Source organism: Dermacentor albipictus, chromosome 1 (genome assembly GCF_038994185.2).
Source record: "Dermacentor albipictus isolate Rhodes 1998 colony chromosome 1, USDA_Dalb.pri_finalv2, whole genome shotgun sequence".
In the NCBI taxonomy this organism is placed as follows: Eukaryota; Metazoa; Arthropoda; class Arachnida; order Ixodida; family Ixodidae; genus Dermacentor; species Dermacentor albipictus.
Genome location: NC_091821.1, coordinates 45,031,764 through 45,050,915, shown reverse-complemented (window position 1 = coordinate 45,050,915; position 19,152 = coordinate 45,031,764). Strand labels below are relative to the sequence as shown.

The following is a 19,152-nucleotide window of genomic DNA, read 5'->3' as shown; positions in this document are numbered from 1 at the left end:
CGACAGGGCCTTATTTATCAATGAATAACTATAATGCAGGTTGCCTGCTGCAGCTATCAATTGAAGTATACTCAAATTTTTTCTCGTTTTTTGATGAGAGGTTGCCAAGATAATATTGATGCCCTTGATTTTTGTTTCCACTAGCACTGACACTGTTTGTTCACACCGCTTGATTTACTGCTTCACACTTCACCCTGTTTTCTATAGATTGTGCTGCTTACGTCTGCTTACGTTTTGAATTTTTTCTACCCCCCACCCACCCACCCCTTTTTTTGTTGTAATGCCACGTAAAAATTTTTAAAAACGCAACTCATCATCTTTGAGATGCTAGGCACATCCCTGCTTCATGTCTGGGTAAAGCTATTGCAATAAGGCAGTGGTTTGGGATGTTCTCTCTATTGAAGCATGGACTGTAAATGATGAGCAACTGCCTAAGCTCCAGAGCGGGAGCACTTCAGCTGATGAGTGTCTACTTCTCTGGGCTCAGTGGTCACATAATCTCACCCTACTTCTTTTTCCTTGCTTTATGTTATAAGTCGATTCTATTTTCCCTGTGTTGGCAAGCTTGAATTATGATCTGAGTGTTGGTGCAGCCAAAAAAATATGTTATAGACGAGGAACACACTATGAGAAACTTCGTGGTGTTTCTCATCGTGCAATCCTCGGAGTCTCTGGGGGGTTCAAGACCAAACTTTAGAGTGCTATCCCTGGCTTATGTGTATTTCATTGTCTACACTTCATTCTACTAGTGCAAGAGAGAAATTAAACTTACCGTATTTACTCAAATCTAAGCCGGCCCAGTACAAGAGAGAAATTTACTCGAATCTAGGCCAGCCCTAATTCTAAGCCGACCCCCAAATGTTCGAAACCTGAAAAAAATTTAAAAACTTGCCTCGAATGTAGGCCGAACAAAAAAAGTGAGGACAGCGTTCACAAACAGAAAACAGCATTTATTTAATATGAACATGCCGAGCTCACTCTACATCATCATCGCTGCTAGCCTCGTACGCTTGCGGGTGCATGCAAGCTCGCGTCCGCATGCCCATGCATGCACAGACAGTGCGGCACGGCTCGTACGCGGCGAAACACAGCGTGATCTCAGTGAACAGCTCCTCTGTTATCATGCGCTTATCTTCTTTATCGCTGTGATCTCGTTATGGCACACACAAAAGGCGCCTCCCGTTGCCTCCTGCAACGATAGACATTTTATTGCGATAGCAATTATATGGACATTCCAGGCAGACTTCTGCCGTCTCCATTGCCGCAAGGTTCCGTATGAGGGAAAGCGCATGGGAGGGTGAGCCGGCGAACGCAGTTCAATCTCACATGCGCAAGCGAGGAACGTGGCACGGATGCGTGCCCTCTCCTGTGGCGTGCGAGGCGGGGGAGTAAGGCAAGGAAGGAGGGGCATTCTTCTCCGGCAGCTGCTACGGTGCCTCTATGTCCTCCTCGCCCATCGCTCCGTACAGAGTGGACACAACCGATACGTCTACTATTGGCATTGGCTACGCAAATCGCGGACGCCATAGGGACACTTTGCCGGTGCTCGTGTGTCTTGAAAGCGGTCTGCGACGTGGCTAAAGTGCACACTCGCGCAGGCCTCATCTTCAAAGTGATTTGGGATGTTTGCAGAGTGGGTTGTGCCGGTAGCTTTGTATGCGCTGTGCTTTCGATGTTTTGTACGCATTGAAGGAACAGATTTGCGGAAGTCAATTAGCTCGTGGCTGCTGCCTCGATTCCTAACTCCAGCATTTTCACATACAGGTTCCGTTGTCATCGTGCAATGTGTGTTCATGTTTACCTGTGCGCACGTGACACCGTGCTGGTTAATTTAGTTAAAACGCTTTGATGGGCTAGTTGGTTTGAATCCATGCTAGAATGTGTTAGCACGACTGAACGAGGAACAAAGAAACAGATACACAAAGACAGCGCTGTCTCCATGTGTCTGTTTCTTTCTACGTCCTCATTGTGTCACACTTACGCATTCTACCATTGTTAATTTAGTTAGTAATTGAATGTTCACAAGATTATATGGCTGCTAAAACAAATTTGCTATCATAATCAGTGTTTCACCTTTCTGGCGGAACTGCGATTTTTTTTTTTGTCATCCATGCTGAAGTCTCGTCCGGCTTGAACGTTTGGCGATCAGCTAGCACAACTTTGCGGCTAGCACAACTTTAGTTTGAAAGCGGCAGCATAGTGGCATCACCTGTATGGTGCCATTACAATAACGCTACGCCACATGCCGATACGACAAAGGCCAAAATGGTGAATGGTGACGTCGCTCGTGTACTTCAGTTTGCTACTGGTGCGGCTAGTAGCAGCTACAATACTGACTTTTCTAGTTGGCACTAGCTATGCACCATATTTATCATTTTCAATTACAAACTGGCACGTTTTTTAAAATCCTCGATTCTAAGCTGATCCTAGAGTTTGGTATACAATTATTTTCAAAAAAACTGTCTGCCTAGATTCGAATAATTACAGTCGCATTTGTGCTAGCCATGTACAAGACATTGCTGGTAATCGTGAAACAGGTGCCAGGTTCTATTTAGCATACTTGAATGCAGATCTTTTTTGTCTTCTACATTGTTCAAGCTGTAACATAGTCGGTAAGCGGTCTTGGAGCAAATATAATTTTTTTTTTCTTTGATGGCTTTTGTCTTGAATTACTAGGCTGGACTCGAGCTTTCAAGTCATTCAAGTATACGGGGCTCTAAAGGTACCGGATCAAGATTTCCTTCAAAGAACATAACAACTCCCCCACTATTTCGCAAATGGTAAGCATTGTGCGCCTCTGTGTATTCCCACTGCAGTGCAGTTCGCTTTGTTTTCTCAGGTGATAGGTTGCTTAGGACGAACATTTCTTGTTGTGCAACTTGAACTATTTGTTGAGATTTGATGCATAGGTGAGATCATGAGTCTGTTATAAATTGGCATGACCTTTTCGTTGCACGGTTGAGTTCTGTGTGACACCTGCAGTATCACTGGACGTTCCAGATCTGCTTCTGTGGCCTGAAGTAGGCCGTGCAACGTCCTCATATGCACATGTGCTTGAAGAATTTGAGACAGTTGCCATGGCCCTAGCAAATATGAAGTATTGTGCGCATCATGATGAGTAAGGCACTCATTGATGGTTTGTAGCTTTTTTCTTTGGACTTTGTTGTTTAAAGGGGCCGGAAACCACTTTTTATTGAAGTCAGGAAATGCATTTAAACTTGAGATAGACTGCTTCAGAAACACTTCACAGGAAAAAAAGTTCTATACATTCAGCAGAAGCCGAGTTATTGGGAATCAAAGATCGCCTCTGATCCCCTTGACAGTGCTCCTGCTCCTTCTTCTATGCCTTGCACTACAAAGTCTATGGTGAAGCTGGGCAGGCCCACAACACTCTCCTTCTAAACGTCGCCGTGGCGTGCAGTTCGAATTTTATTTTGGATGTTCAAGTAGACGTCCACTACTTCTGATTTTGGGGCCTATGATGCGCCAAACTCCAAGGCTGTGCCACAACTTATGATTGAGTTCATGGTGTCTCCACAGGTGTTTCATCCCTTAGCTGTGCTACAGTGTACTAGATAGCAACATGTGGTTGTGTTTTCTTGCACGGAGTGGCATGAGTAGCACATTTCTTTTCGCACCTATCTCTACGGCAATCGCGCACTTTCTGAAAGTCAAACAAAACGTCTTATGTATTCGCTTGTGCGAATATGTCGGCAGCATGCACATTGACAGTTGCACTACACCGGGGAAAATTCGACCTAGAGAGTCTAGAGTCCGCTGCAGTCAGCGTGACCGGTGGTGCTGGCCTACCGTTCGGGCGCACAGAAGTGAGTGTGCTGAGTTTGCACCTTCACCAAATACAAAAGTGCTCTCTTGCGGCACACATGTGCTCATCTTTTGCAACAATAGCTCATCACTGTGCTGCTGCGGGCCACGTGTTCAATGCACCAAACTATGCAGGGGGGCAAATTTTAGGTGATCATGGCAATGCCGGGGTGACGTATCCAGAAACACCGGCCGCTGCCTACAAGTATGCTGGAAACACCGGACTATATTCACAATTTTTAAGCGATGGATGTTGCACTGCGAACTCTCGTTGAAAGAATTCCTTGTGTTGTGAGCTTTGACCATTGACCATGATGGCGAGATGACGACTCTCTAGCTTATGCCTCTTCACACAGCCAGTGTTCATCTTGAAGCAGCAATTTGCTCATATAGACAATGCTATGTTAAATAAATGAAATGTGGGGCAATTATATTCAATGGATCCTGTCACGGGTCTTTTTCCCCGCCACTGCCACGTTCCAGTGGAGCTGGAATGCAAAAATGCTTGTGTACCGGCTTTGCGTGCATGTTAAAGAACCCTAAGTGAATAAAATTAATCCAGAGCCCTCTACTATGGCATCCCTCATGACTCACTGCAGTTTCAGGATGTTAACCACATAATTTAGTTTAGTTTTAAATGTGAGCCATTTCACGAATATTAACAGCCACTGTAGTTCTTGCAGTAATCATTTTTGATGTTACTTTTTGAGTAACCCAGAGGTTTCGAATGACTCATTGCATGGTTACTTTAGTAATTTCACTGTGGCACATGCTTGAATCTGGGTTTACTGTGCTTCATTTGCACTTTCCTTTATGCTGTCATTGTCGTGCCACTGCAATCATCATCATGTCATCATTGTGGCGTCATTTGTCGAGCAACCTAAACCTGTATAATGTAAGGATTTTTACAGCGAAGCTATTAGCCTCTAGTTGGTCGAGATTTTTCGCGGTGCGTTCTCACGAAGAAAAAAAAAAGGTACCTTTAGTGATTGAAACGAAAAGTGCATCCATTCTTGGTATCGCACACACAACCTACAGCATAGCATTCAGTTCAATAAAGAACAAGCATAAAACAAGCATCCAAACCACATCAGTGATGCTCCTGATAACAATGCGAAGCACGTAGTTTCCCAGTAAAGATTACTGTTGTGCAAGCTGCCGCGGTGACGACAGCTTGCGACGTGTGGAGTGATGTCACTGTAGCCTTTCATATATAAAAGAACCAGCCTAGCAACTGATTTCACTGTTGTTGCAGCACTGCTATAGGTAGGCAACACATAGTTAAGACTCCCAAGAAGCAGCATGAATACAAGGAGCAGCGAAGGAAAACGAAACAGCAATACGACCAGCGGCGGCGTGCTGCCAAAATTACCATTACTACCATTACTCCAAAGCAATAAAGCATTGCATACCCCCCTCAGCAGTTGTAGTGGTGGTGTTTAACAGCTTTGCCAGGCATCCGCTTTCGCAGGGATGGCAAATGGTTCCCCGTATGAATCCACTTTCCGAGATGGCAAGTCAGTTATTTTTTGGCTTGATTCTACATATCATCCACCACTCACGATCAGCCATCCCTGGTGATAATGTAGCCAGACTTCCGTTGGGACCATTGCCAAAGTGCGAAAAGGAAAAGTATTGAAGTGGAATCGTTATATTATCGCTGCCCTCATCTCTTTACTACCTTGCCCTTGCCATGTGGCAAAAAAAAAGTTTGGCCCACTATTGCCACTAGGTATTGAACTCGTGTGCCTTCAGCAGTGCACAGTCAGGAGCCAGATGTACTAACCACTGAGTTATTGTGGAACTTTTATGCTTACAAGTTTGTGTAGTGCTCTGTGCATGCATTTCAAAGGCTGATGCATCAGGTGTCACTGTAGCGTAAGGAAAACATGTGCATCGCAAGAAAGTTGTTCTTGAGAACATGGAGGTGTTCGCTGTGGGAGCTTTCTGCATTAATGCTCCGTAATGGCCTCAGTGTGGCCTCATTGCAATATGCTCACTCAGCAGTAATTCTCAGTGTTTCCTTGCAAAGATTGCTCTTCACTGTTTCGGATATCGACCAACAATGGGCCATTATCATACTGCCACTGTCATTGTCATTATTACGTCCTCTTCATAATTTTAGTTTAGAGTTGGTAGATTTTGCACAGAGTTATATAAGTCTTGCGCAAAGTTTGGGGTGATTAACTGCTCTTGCAGTACAATAAACTCCTGTTAACTTGACGCTATAAAGAGTTGAAAAATTTTTAGATAAGTCAAAGCACGAAAATAGAAGCCCTTTGGCCATCTATAGACGACGTGCAGATTTTCCAAAGTACTTCAAAAACAAAACTATGGAAGAGCACCATTGTCACGCTTGTAGCGGATGCCTACCAGTGATGTGGCATTTACGTGCCACAGTCGCCCTCGCATGAAGCGAGGGTCCTCATCAAGCTGTGATCTCGCAGGAACGTTGTAGGCTCGCAAGCTGGCTTCTTTTGGGCACAGCCCGTGGGGTGATTTTGTAAACTTAATCATCTTCCCCAGGGTCACAAGTAGTACACTGTGACCACATTGATGTGTAACTGACAGCGTCTATAAATGAGGAGGAAAAAGACTTACTTCTAGCTCACCGCTGCCGTGTGTGGCCACAACAAAGTGGTAGAGAGCAGCCAAGTGGTGAACACACTTACATAAAAAACAAATGATGAATGGGGTGCAAGTTCAAATCCCACAGTAGTTAGTTTATTTGCTTTCAAAGCTAAGGGTCAGAATTTTGGTCACTTAGGTGTAAATTGCAACCTTCTATGTGCTCACACAGCTGCTTATAATGCTTCTTGTCATTGTGCTTGCTTCCATTTGTTGTTGTGATGGTTTCATTTGAAAGGTTTCATCTTGAATATGTTTACAGCCTTCTTCACATGCCTGTCCCTTTTGTTACTGAAACTTTTCAGTGAGCTTCTGTAATAATGGTTGTTCTATCTTCCTTACAGCAAGGATGATCCACAGCTTTTCAACCTGCGATTGCATCTCAGTGATGACAGTGATGAAGAAACAGAGCCTGGTAGGAAAGTGCATGTTTTACAGGTTCAACTAGAATGCTCTGCACTGAAATGTCATTTGCTCAGTAGAGTGCCCAGATAGAAATTAAAAATTGATGAAGGTGTAATAGGAGGGTCACACACACTAGAACTAGCAAGCGATTAATGGTAGTCCAAACAGGTGGGATAAGGCTTTTATTTTGATCAGTCATCCTTTTAAGACTTGGGCTCAGCTCAAGTGAAGCGGAATGCTTCAATAGCTGTGAAACCCATGCACTGTGGGCACAATGCAGCTTCTTGCAGGAGCTGAAATAATTTCTCAGTCTGCAGAACATGAGTTTGCATAGTGGAGCAGTTATGGAAAGCAGGTGTCGCATAGGAGAGATGCACTACGTGAGATGCGAGAGAAGACCGTGCTGAATAATAGCGTCATTGAAGATTCATGGTTTGGAAGAGGGAAGTTTGCAGCTAAGAAAAGATATTAAAAGGGCTCTCTTTGTTGAATGTGTATGTGCCATTGCTCAATTTTGTGAATATAGTCAGTTTAATGTTAAGAGAAAGCTTGACCTTTGGGCCAACTCCCAACTGTTCTTATTCAAATACATGTGAAATGCATAAATGCTCTGATTAAACAACCACTGAACCAATTCAAACAAAATGTGTTCCATTTTAGGAGAAAGCTAAATTTACCGACTGCAAATTTTGATTAAGGACCACAATTTTTTACCGTAAAATGTCAGAAACATGCGAGTTCCAAAGGAGCTGGGGCAAAGTTTAAAAATTTTTAACTACACGGAAAGCAAATATTGCAGTTTTGTAAACTGAATTTGTGTTAGCATCTGAAGGGGGCAAATGTGATCTATGAGTTTACAGTTAATGTGATATTGATACTTTTACTAGTTCTAGTATACCACTCACAAATTAATGGTATACATGTATAGTGAAATGGCATATAATATACGCTTTTGGCAGCTTTAGATCACTTCTCAACAAATGCAGTTTACAGAATTGTGACATTGTTTCTATTACAGAGTTCTGAACTTTTCTTAACGTTTGCTGTTTTCAACAACTTCATAAAAAAATATTGATGACCTAAATTAAAAATATGCTTCCTTCAGTGAGTAAATTCAAAGTTTCATTTTTAAGAGGAGTACTGACACAAAATTTTGAAGTGGAGATAACACGTGAGATCGATTTATGTGGGCACACACACACTCATCATCTACAAAATATCAACAGGAAACATAGCTTAGAACATATTTAAAATCACTTTTAAAGTATGTGTGCACTGCCAACTGCAAGATGCAGCGCCTCATGACATCGATATCGAGGAAGGATTGTAAACAACCAAGAAAACACTACGTCATGAATTTCCGTTGGCTGCCATGCTGCTTGCATGTGCTCTTCTTCTCACTTATTGCTTGTAGTGGGATGCTCTCGGTGTCGCTGCAACTGCAAAATTAAGAGGCAGTTTTGTTCTGTCGGCAGATTTTCCTCACTATCAAGCTTGACTGCGCTGCACTGACCATGCACGAATTGCGAGCACAGCACAATGCCACGTATATACTGCATCGTTGACTTCTGCCGAACGCATTCAGAGTTGGGAATAGCGATGCATCGTTTTCCCCACGGTGACCTTCACGGGCAGAAGTGGACATGCTACTGTTAAATACCGTGCAGGCCACAATGTTCGACGCTGATGCGAGGGTCTTGAAACTCGTTCTTGCTATCACCGGCTGGAGTAAAACCCTGCTATAACGAAGTTGAGGGGGGGTCATAAGTACTTCGTTATGACCATTAGTTCGTTATAGCCACTATCCATTTCTATCCACAATTAGCGAGCAAGAGAGGATGTACTCACCACCAAATCTCGCAGCAGCCTGCCACATGAAAAATGGCTGTCACACGGAAAAAAAAACAAGTAAAAAAAAGGAATTACAGCAAGGAATTGATACTTTATTCATGCCAAACAGCTCATCACTGATCGATGAACAGCACACCAGGTGGTGGCTCACTTCGCAGAAAAAAAAAGCCTTGATAGATGTTTGCCGTGTCTTCAGGCGAATGATGGCTTTTTCAGCTGCAGCCGCTATATCGAGTCCGTCCTCGCTGTCATTGTGAGCACCAAAGAAGCGGCACAGCAGGTCTGCCGCATTCAGCGCTTGTGCGGGCGTCGGTACATCGGGTTCGCCAGTATTAGGCTCTGGGCTGTCGTTGACACATTCGTCACAGTCGTCATTATGCACCCCCATCACTGCGCGCACAATTTCTGCCTCCGTTAGCTCTTTGGTCATCACCATGTCAGCATCGGCACTGACGTACGTGCAGAAGGTGGCGCAGTAGGGCACAACGCCGGTGTCGAGGAGGGCGTCCCACGACGCTGGGGCTTGGTCACCCACAGCACCCTCATTGGCGGCAGCACTAATATCTTCGCTGCAACCAGAAGCAATTGGCGATCATGCTTGCCAGTACAGCCATCCAAGCAGCCTGTAGCATCTCGATCGCCATGTACAAGTCAATCGGGGACTCGCGCTTCATGCTTATATTGAGCAGAATCCGATTGTTCACATGTCTGCAGTAGCCTGACTTAACGTTCATGCTAACTCCTTGGTCGAGGGGTTGCACAACTGCAGTGCAGTTTGTCGGCAAGAAGCATAGCTCGATGTTCTTGAGGACAGCGGCAGTGTGGTGGGCCATGCAGTTGTCCAGTACGAGGCATATCTTCTGGTTCTGCTTGCCCCGCTGCTTGTCCCACTCCTGCAGCCATTGTGCGAAAATTTCTCTCGTCATCCATGCCTACACATAACTCACTTGGAGCTTTTGTTCGCCTTTAAAGCATCATGGTGACGCACTTTTGCCGTGCTTGAGGGCCTGCACCTTTTCCGACCCATCCATGTTGGCACAAAGCAACACGGTCACGTGGACCTTGCTCTGCTTACCGCCCTGGCAGCATTCACCTTGAGGGCAAAGGTTTTTTGCGGCAGCAACTAATAGAGCAGGGCGGTCTCATCCGCGTTGAACAAATCCTTGGCACTGTATTTTTCTAGCTGCTGTTTTTTCTAGCTGCACCCACACCACTGCAGCTTCGCGGTCGACAGACTGCGCTTCCTTGCTGACAGCCCTACCGACGATGATGTGGCGTTCCTTGAAACGCTGCACCCAGCCGATATTTGGCACAAAATCGTCATGATGCACGCGAAGTCTCTCGCTTTGCGCTGTAACAGGGCCCCACTCACAGGAGTGCCGGTTGCTCTTGTGTCCAAAAGCCACTTGCAGACCGCCTTTTCTACAGCTTCAAAAGTTGGGGCTCACAGCTTCTTTCTGTCCCCTTCTACAACCACGTGCGACAGCACCGGTGACAGCTTCTTTGCTGCTCAAAATCGTCGACAGCATCCTCAACGCTATGCCGAAATCTTCGGCCACTTTTTCTTCTTCACGCCGGACTCAACGGCTTTCAGCATAGCCACCTTCTGCTTGACTGATAGCATTTTCCGCTTGCTGGCCGTTGCTGTCGTCCATCTCCTTTCTGGCAGCGGGAACTTGCACGAACGAACCAATAGAAACACTGATATCCTTGAAGCGCATGCAGACGACAAGCAACAACAAAACCGCAGTTGGTGTCGCCCCACACCCACAGCGGAAGAGTGGACGAGTCCACCAGTTCCATGGGAAAGGGGAGGCCGGGAGACGCGCACATCACGCGCTATGAGACATTGACCTTACGGGCACTAAAATGGTCAGTAAATGCTCTCTGCGGAAAAAAAAAATTGCTGACGATTACGTTACTTCGTAATGCGAAACTTGAGCGCAGCTCTTGAGCTGTTTCGGCTTTTCGATATATTGAGGCAAAGAATTTGTGCAAGACATGTATGTACAGTTACAGACAACATTTTAGTCTTCACACATATTCCTTCTTCAAGAAACACTCCACTCCCAGTTCTTGATTGTCATGAAGGAAGCTTTGTGGTCGGAGAAATAGATGGATATATGCCCGACTTGCTGCACCAATGCCTGGTTCAGCGAAGCGCACCTCTGGATTCTGGCGGTGACGGCGCTGGGTCTCTGCTCAGGCAGCTCATTTATGGTGGATCCAAACGACAGTCTAAATCCGTCTTTTCCGCAACAGACGGCGCATCATGTGACTACGCATCACGGATTCATGCCGTACGTGTGCCGTCCGCTAACCCCATGGACGGAAAGTGCCAAGCTATTTTTCGCATCCGGATTCTGGGAGTCGAATGCCGCGGATTTAGCCTAGCATTCTCTACAGTCTGGCAACAAGCGTGGCTTCGAGATACTTCTGAAACAGCTTCGTCGCTGTTGACACCATTCGTGCCTGCTTGCGCACGCGACTCGCACAAGAGCGACTGCAATGAACTTGAGCGACAAGGCAACTTTCTTGTTGCATCTCGTGGAGCAGTTCCCCGCAGTGTCCCGTGTTGTGGGACATGACTCTCACCGATTACGCGAAGACGAAAGCGAAAGAGACGATTTGGCAGCAACTGAAGAAACTGCTCTCTCGTCACTCAAAGCAGCGTCCGGTATTTCTGGGTGTCACTGACCAACAGCTCTCGGTACAAATGGTTTTGCATACCAAGATGCTTGTTGGCGATATAGTCCTTTTGCCAACAAGACCTCTTTTGATGAAACAAGTAGTCATGGTCATCTAACTCAGACAAAACAACGGCCATTGCGGCCAACCGTCGTTTCCTTTCGATCTCCATCTTCATTCTGAGTGAAAAACGTGTATGACAAAGTCTTTATTACTCCGATGGCGCCATCTAGAGTGAGTAGAAACAAGCAAACATTTGTCACTTACAGCCACTGAGATCCGCCCAGGCCACCGCAACTTCTTTGAGGCCATGTTCAGTCAATACAGCCACTCTAAGCCTACACGCCGAGAATCTGAGTATGGCTTTCGGAAACAGTGCCCACTCATCTAGAGTACTTTGTTGCCGAAGCTTCCGGACACAAATTTAAACCAAATACAAGCCTCAGTTTGAAAGTTACGGGCCACACAGTGGACGATGATGACTTGACAGGTTCGAGGCGGACGGCAGTCGCTTCGGGTGGTGCCATCATCTTTATTTTTCCGGCGCGATCGTATGCTCACTCTATCCATCGTCTGGATGTGCTTCACAGCCGGACGGGCAGCGGAATAAGCGTCTGCGAAACAGATTTTGGCAGAGCCGTCCATCGTGTGGATCCACCATTAGCAGCAGCAGCAGATGGACTTCCACCGGTTGCCTCGCTCATGGCTCAGAAAGAACTGGCTGAGAATAAACTATTTGTATTGACAAATGGATTATATTATAATATAAACCATCTGTGAGCATCGGACAATCAGTCTCGTGCGGAACATTTCACACCAGCCGCCGCAATTGGTGCGTAGCTTGATGTAACTGCCTTGTTTATCGGGACATCGCGGGAGGCAGCGCGTAGGCGCATAGGAACGTTGCACGGCGAAGAGATGGCAGCGACTGGCTGACACCGCTGATGCTGCTAGTACGTCAGTTGAAGGTGGCTCTGCGTTTCGGCTTAGGAAGCGCGCATCGTGATCCGCTTATACCGAGCCGGTGCTTCGGCAACCAGAGAACACCGCACGCTCTCACACAGTTTGCCGCCACGAAGGAGGGAGGGGGGGAAAAGGTACACGCAGTGGCGAACGGCGGCGGCTATGCGTTTCGGCTTGGGCAGCAGCACATCATCGAGATCAGCTGGCGCTCTGATTGCCGCCGCACATGGGTGGCATTGGAGGAGGAGCGAAGAGAGCAAGGCGTGCGCAGGTCCCGGCTACGGAGCTGGTTACGGCGAGGGTCGAGGGCACCGCGAAATGCAGGAATGGACGCCAAAGAGCTGCGCTCTAAATAAAGGTTCATTATACCCATTGCGAGGAAATTTTAGCTTTGTTAGATCGAGGTTTTCAATACATGGGCATTTATTGGAATTTCAAGGGGAATCACAATTGCTTTGTTATATCCATTAGTTCATTATATCCTGTTTCGTTGTAACGAGGCTTTACTATATCCGAGTCGCTGCATTTTAGTGGGTCAGATTGAAAGTGATCGGCCACGTCTAATATGGCGGCGACTCCTGCCTGCAGGAAATCATTGCTGCTGTACGACGAAAACGACGACGACAATAGTGGCAAGAACATCGCAAAGCATGTGCAGGCGTAGCAGACAAACTACCAACATGAAGCTTGCGCGCCAGCGTGCGCGCTGGCGTGCGTGTCAAAGCATATATCGGAGGTTTTTGCGATCACGTGCCCAGCTGTGTTTACATTCCTTCTCTGGCCCATCTTGTTGCTCTCTGAAACCGAAACTTGGACTAGTTGCTACAAAGAAGACTCCAAATAATTACCTGTTGCACTCTGAAGTAAATGAGGTTTCGTGCCGTGATTACTGGCTCCTTAGCTACTTAATAAAGCAGAAATAAAAAGAGCAGTTGCGGCTTGGAATAGACATAGGTGCATGTTACACTTTGCGCAATATAGAAAAGTGTAGCCAGATTTGCAGTACTTACACCGGTTCTTCTTTTCATCAGACTGAGGCCAGTGATTCATGCCATCATACCTCACGTCCACTGTGGGCCTTGGTGTCACCGGACAATAGATAATCTGTTTTGCAGGCAGAATTCCAAGCTCAGTGGCGGCACCTGATCTTCTTTTCAATAGCTTCGACTTCACGAGTGCGAGGGTCTGGGCAATTTGAACTCGAAAGGTAAGGAGTGACAGCTTTCTTTTGACGGACAGCTGAGCACAGTGACGTTTGTACAGCAGCCACCCATTGACAACTGAAACATCAATCATCCAAAAAAATATCCGCATGTACCATCTTTTGGACTTGTGCTCCGTGCGATACAGCTCAATGAGCATATCAGCAAGATCAACACCTCCCATGAAGGCATTATACTCCCTTAAGGCAAAAGGGCGTGGAACATCGTCTATGTGCTTTTCCTTGCTGTTTCAATGCATACATATGTCGGTTGGTTGGACACCAGCATAGCTAGACACAAGGTGGACGGAGCTGTTATCAAACCATTTGATGATTCCAATATTAGACTCCTTACCCAAGTGAAAATCTACGGAGCCTCTTCCTTGCGCCTTGATTGCTGCATCAACAGCCAGCGGGCACTTCTCTGTCCTGTCGACCCTGACGGTGCCAACACACAAGAATCCTTTGCACCTCAGCTCCTCCACAAGGCGCAGGCTGGTAAACCAGTTATCAAAAAATAACTGACGCCTTTTGTGCTCCGGAAGATCTTTCACCAGATCGATGACTATATCGCCGGAGATGCCGAACCCATGGTCATGCACAGCAGTGCCTCTACCTTCGTAGATGATGAAGTTGTGCATAATGCCGGAAGAATCTGCCCTTGTGAAAACTTTATAACCCCACTTGTGAGGCTTCGATTTCATGTACTGCTTTAGGGGTGACCTCCCCTTGAATGGAATAATTTGTTCGTCAATGCTCTGCCGCTCCTCTGGAGCCACAGCCTTCATGTTTTTCTTCAGTTGGTCTACAAGTGGGCACACCTTGAAAAGGCGGTCGTGGCCCTCGGAGTCTCGTGCTACTGCCTGCAAATCGTCATTCATGTGTAGGAATCGATGTATGGCCTCGAAGCAATTCCTCGACATGAGGTCCGCCACAGGCTCAAATCTTGCACCGCACTGCCGAAACATCTGGAAATGAGGTACTCTGACTGTCCCTGAAACCACCAATAGGGAAAGATACTGCCTCATTTTGTCCTCGCTGATGTTCGCACAGGTGCCTTTCTTCTGGGTAGAATACAGATTTGATTGATAGCGCCATGTGTCTACCATATCTTGATCAAAAAATGAACAAACGTATTCATAAGGGCTTAGCACCTCGTCGGGCGGTGAGGGCAGCTCCCTATTCAGTCAGTGTCACCAACCGAACGGTCGTCTTTCCTCCATGTTCAGCAAACGTTTTCTTTCTTTTTCTTGTGCGGAGCCACCGAGTGAGCACGTGAAGTACTCGGCAAAGCTTCAACTTTATCGCATGACACTCCTTCATCATCCTCTATGCATGGCTCTTTGTCGCGAAGATTGGTTACTATTTCTAGCAGACAGGTATCAATCAATTTTTCGAGCATCTCTCGGATCATAGTTGGGGTCATCCGGGTCGCTGTCGAAGTCAGCGTCAGACGATTTACCGTCCGGAAGAAAGATAAGCTCCTGAATTTCTTCAGTAAGCCACTTTTTTTCTTTTGACATCGCCATCTATATATGAAAGACACGAAATATGACCTTATGAGGAACGCTTATTCTATTCAGTAGAATGAACACTCTGCTATTGGTTTGCTTTACCTTCAGCACAGCAAAAACTGCCACATACGATATCTCCCTACATATGATCATGCCTCCGCATAGGCCCATTGTTGCTCCTGGGCAACACCACTTTTGGCGTGTAAAAGTTTGTTGTACACATTGCGGCCACACCGTTTAACCTCCTCATAAATGTCGTACAAGGTCTTCTGAGCTATTCTAAGTGTGAGAGTTGTCATAGTAGTGTTCTATACCGCCGTAGCTGAACAAATTTACTCACATGTGTGGTCCTTGCATTGGCACCTCTCAGAACAGTCAAGAAAAAAACAACAAAGGAGCGGTGCTGCCATCTCTACGTATTTACTTCAAGCTCAAGATGCTCGCTAGTCTTGGTACATTCCACAGATGGTGCCAGTGGTGTCGTTCAGCAGGGCGCCTTCAAGAAAAAAAATTTTTAGGCTGTTGCTCCTGGGCAACAGTGGGCACTTAAGGGCTAAAAGCCAAACTACATGTACACTTGCCGGTGCTCGAAAGCTCACACCTGCGCGCCTATGCATGCCCAGTTGGCGAGGGACAGATCGTGCACATTGAAGTGAAGAACGAGCACAGGTATCTTCTCCACACAAATGTCAGTGCTCTGGCTTCCTCGCAGAAATATGAAACGATGTCTACTAATGCGAAGGTAGTGAGCCAAGTAGGTACACGTCTTGTAGTTTCAAATAGCCATTCCTCGTGAGGTACAGCAAACGCAAAGCGCATGGGCATGAGCTTTCACATGCCGGCAAGCGTACTGTAGTTTGGCCTTTAGGCTTCATCTCTTTTGTCGGTCTGAAAGCTGATACTTTGGAATAACTGTGTTAGATAGTTGACAGAAGGGTTGGTAAAGACGAGGTCAACATTTTCCTGCCCATGGGAAGCACAGCAGTTTTTCGTAGTCTACAGTCGAACCCGACTATATCGAACCCATTTACATCAAATTATCCTATATATCGAACAATTTTTGGACAAGGCATAGTTACAATGAGTATATATAGCAAAAATTATGCTTACATCGAACAAAAAAAGCAGCGACTCCCGATATATCGAACGTCAAGCTGCAGAAAGTGCCCCCGGACGTTGGCTTTCCCTCACGGTGGCGGGAAAACCCAGCGGCACGGCTCCATCCAACCGCTCTGCTTAAAGCCCCTCCATACACGTTTCCGCAAGCGGCGGTGGCACGTGGATGTAGGGGCTTTAGCTCTCCCTACCGTGACCACCCTGCCTCGGACGAGCCGTCGACACCCCCCCCCCCCCCCCCCTGCAAAAAATGATCCTGGCCCGCCCGCAGCGCTTGCTCAGACAGCCAATCAGAGGCTCTTGTGCCTTCGTTGTGCAAGATGGTGGAAGTGCGAGTTGTCTCGCTGCTTTTCTGGTTCATTGTGTGTGCACCTCGTAGGCCTTCTCCCGCAGTGTTGCCGTGATGAAGCGGCAGAATTTGCCTTACGTCGTGAAGCTTGAAATCATAAATAGGATCGAACGCGGTGAGAAGTCGGATGTGTCCCCGCAGCGTACAAGATTCCGAGGAGCACTCTCAGAACGATCTTGAAGGGGTAGATTACGGCTAAAGCGGCCAAACTCGCAACTCGTGGCGCCCGACGCATACGCACAGCCGTGTGCGAGTGGTTCATCTGAAATTGCTTCATCCGTGCCGACTTTCGCATGCTCGGCGATGACTAAATTCTGATGAATGCGACGAAGCCGTTGTCGAAGTTGGGAGCGAGCTATCAGAATTTCCGAAAGCTGTTGACGAATCAACGGTGGACGAGTTTGTGAGCGCAAATGATGGCGTCGTGACCCCACGAGAGCCCGAAAACGAAGACTACATTGCCGACATCGTGCCGAGCACAAGTGAAAGTGAGCACAATGAAGAAAGCAACGACGCTTCTTGGCCCACGTCCTCCGAAGTGATTGGTGCGCTCGCACTAGTCTGTGCTTCTGCGCGAATGCGGAAGGTTGCGGCCTCAGCTGCTCTGACGCTTTAGACAGTGTGGAAACGTGCGTGCGTCACAGGCAGCGAAATTGCCCAAATAGAAAAAAATGCAGGACTACTTTGTGCGAAACTAAGCTAGTTTTACCAATAAACTGATCTTAAAAATGGTATGCGCTTTTATGACATCCAATTATTTAGCAGGCTTATATCAAATTATGCTCTATATCAAACTGATACATGTTTTCTTGAGAGTTCAATATAGCCGGGTTCAATTGCTGCTAAATACTTTTTCACAGAGCATGCTTCATCGAAAGTGTGCAGTACAAAATTGTTGAGGAAGAAATTCTTTTCTCAACTGTACTAGTCCCAAACATGTTTGTGAAAAAGGAATATGAAAAAATCTAGCATTTTATATAAAAAAGAAAGTTACGTGAAAATGTCGAATGTTGATTCAGACACACTATAAAAAATTTCGGAATATGCATTTTCAGTACAAGGTATCTATGCAACTTTCCAGCAAATATAAGCTGTGTACATAATTTCTTGAAATACATATGGATAAGATAACGTTAACATTAGCCCTAATGACTAGTGCAACCTTGGCAGCAAGTGAACCTGCCCAAAGGCTGGTGACACCTTGCAGATAAGAACTGTGATCTTTAGAACACTCTAGATATCTTTAGATTAGTAGGTAGCAGCATCAAAATGGTTTGGAAAAAAAAGTGAAACTGCGTGCTGAAGTCTGATGAACCGAAGTTGTCCATGTCAGTACTGTTGTCATCGTCCGAAAGCTCGCACGCAGATGCATCTAAACCTGTAGAAATGGAATGTTTCCTTGGATAAGTGGTGGATGACGTTCATGCCATCTTGGGGACTACAACAGTTCATCACACCGACCACACCCCTATTCCAAAGGTGCTTTAAAAATCCCCGTGTGGTGGAGAAAGGAAACAAAAAGCTAACCTGAATAAATAGTTCGTTTATAACTATCAAATGATACTATTTGTCAAGAGTTCTCGGAGAGTGGCAAAATGCAAATTGATAGGTATAGGCGAGGGCAGGAAAGTGTTAAGTACCTAGACAATAGAATAAAAATGTCAATCTTAAGGCAGTTAAAAGCCATATCCTCAAATGCCTTGTGCACCCATATTTACATAGAGCTCCTGAAGTAAAGCTTTCTTCGAGGAAATCTGCTGCAAAAAAGAAATTGTGAATGTCATTGATGATGCACCTTTTGGGTCACTGCACAAGGGTGATAGTGTTTGTGGTGGGAATTTATTTTTATAGCCACATTGACATTTATTGTGATTGTCATTGATGATGCACCTTTGTTGTCAATGCGTAAGTGCTTGTGATGGGAATTTATTTTAGTCACATTGACATTAATTTTTTTCTTAGGCTCGCAGCCTGTGGCTTCTGCGCAGCCGAAGAGTTATGGTCCCAAGCGCTATCCTTCCACGAGCACTCAGTACAAAGAGCGCCCTCCCAGTACTCTTCCACAGAGCTCAGTTCACAATAGGACTCCTGCTAAGGTGCCCATCTCTGGCTTGAGCATAAATGGTGCGCACTCGGGACAACCACGGAAGCTGCAACAGCAGCACTCTTTGAAGAGGTAAATCCGAAGCTGTTGTTTCGTTGAGTCATTTTGCTGCAGGCACCAGCATGTAATAAAATCTAGGTAATATAAATAGAATAACTTGCTTTTTATCTGGTTCCAGCAAACATGGGCATTGTCATGTGCCTGTCAAATTTTCATTAAATTCACAGGTATCTGGCTGCACACCAGTTAATTTGGATAAGCTTCAAAGTACAGCTAAGCAGGGAGCATTACAGATGCATGATGCAACACCAGCATTGGCACCCAATAAAACAGTGATGGTAACGCAGCATTATATAATAATCGCTTGTGCCGCAGGAACATTGTTTGCCTGTGCAACTTGTAAGGGCAGTGGGGGTGCCAGCAGTTGCTTGTAGATTTCGGGCAACGCCTATGGTGAGATAGGCATCACAGAAACTATTTATCCAACAGGTTGAAACTCAATTCATTT

The 19,152-nt window shown here is 46.0% G+C and overlaps 1 protein-coding gene across 2 annotated transcripts in view; it reads left to right on the top strand.

The window, feature by feature from the left end:
• Positions 1 to 19,152, top strand: part of Mps1 (Monopolar spindle 1) — a 146,599-nt gene that overhangs the window by 46,155 nt on the left and 81,292 nt on the right. For both annotated transcript variants that reach the window (XM_065437331.2, XM_065437341.2), the window contains exons 7-9: positions 2,677 to 2,780; positions 6,798 to 6,868; positions 18,503 to 18,716. In XM_065437331.2, the coding sequence (XP_065293403.1) occupies positions 2,677 to 2,780; positions 6,798 to 6,868; positions 18,503 to 18,716 (389 nt within the window). The remainder of the gene's footprint in view (positions 1 to 2,676; positions 2,781 to 6,797; positions 6,869 to 18,502; positions 18,717 to 19,152) is intronic.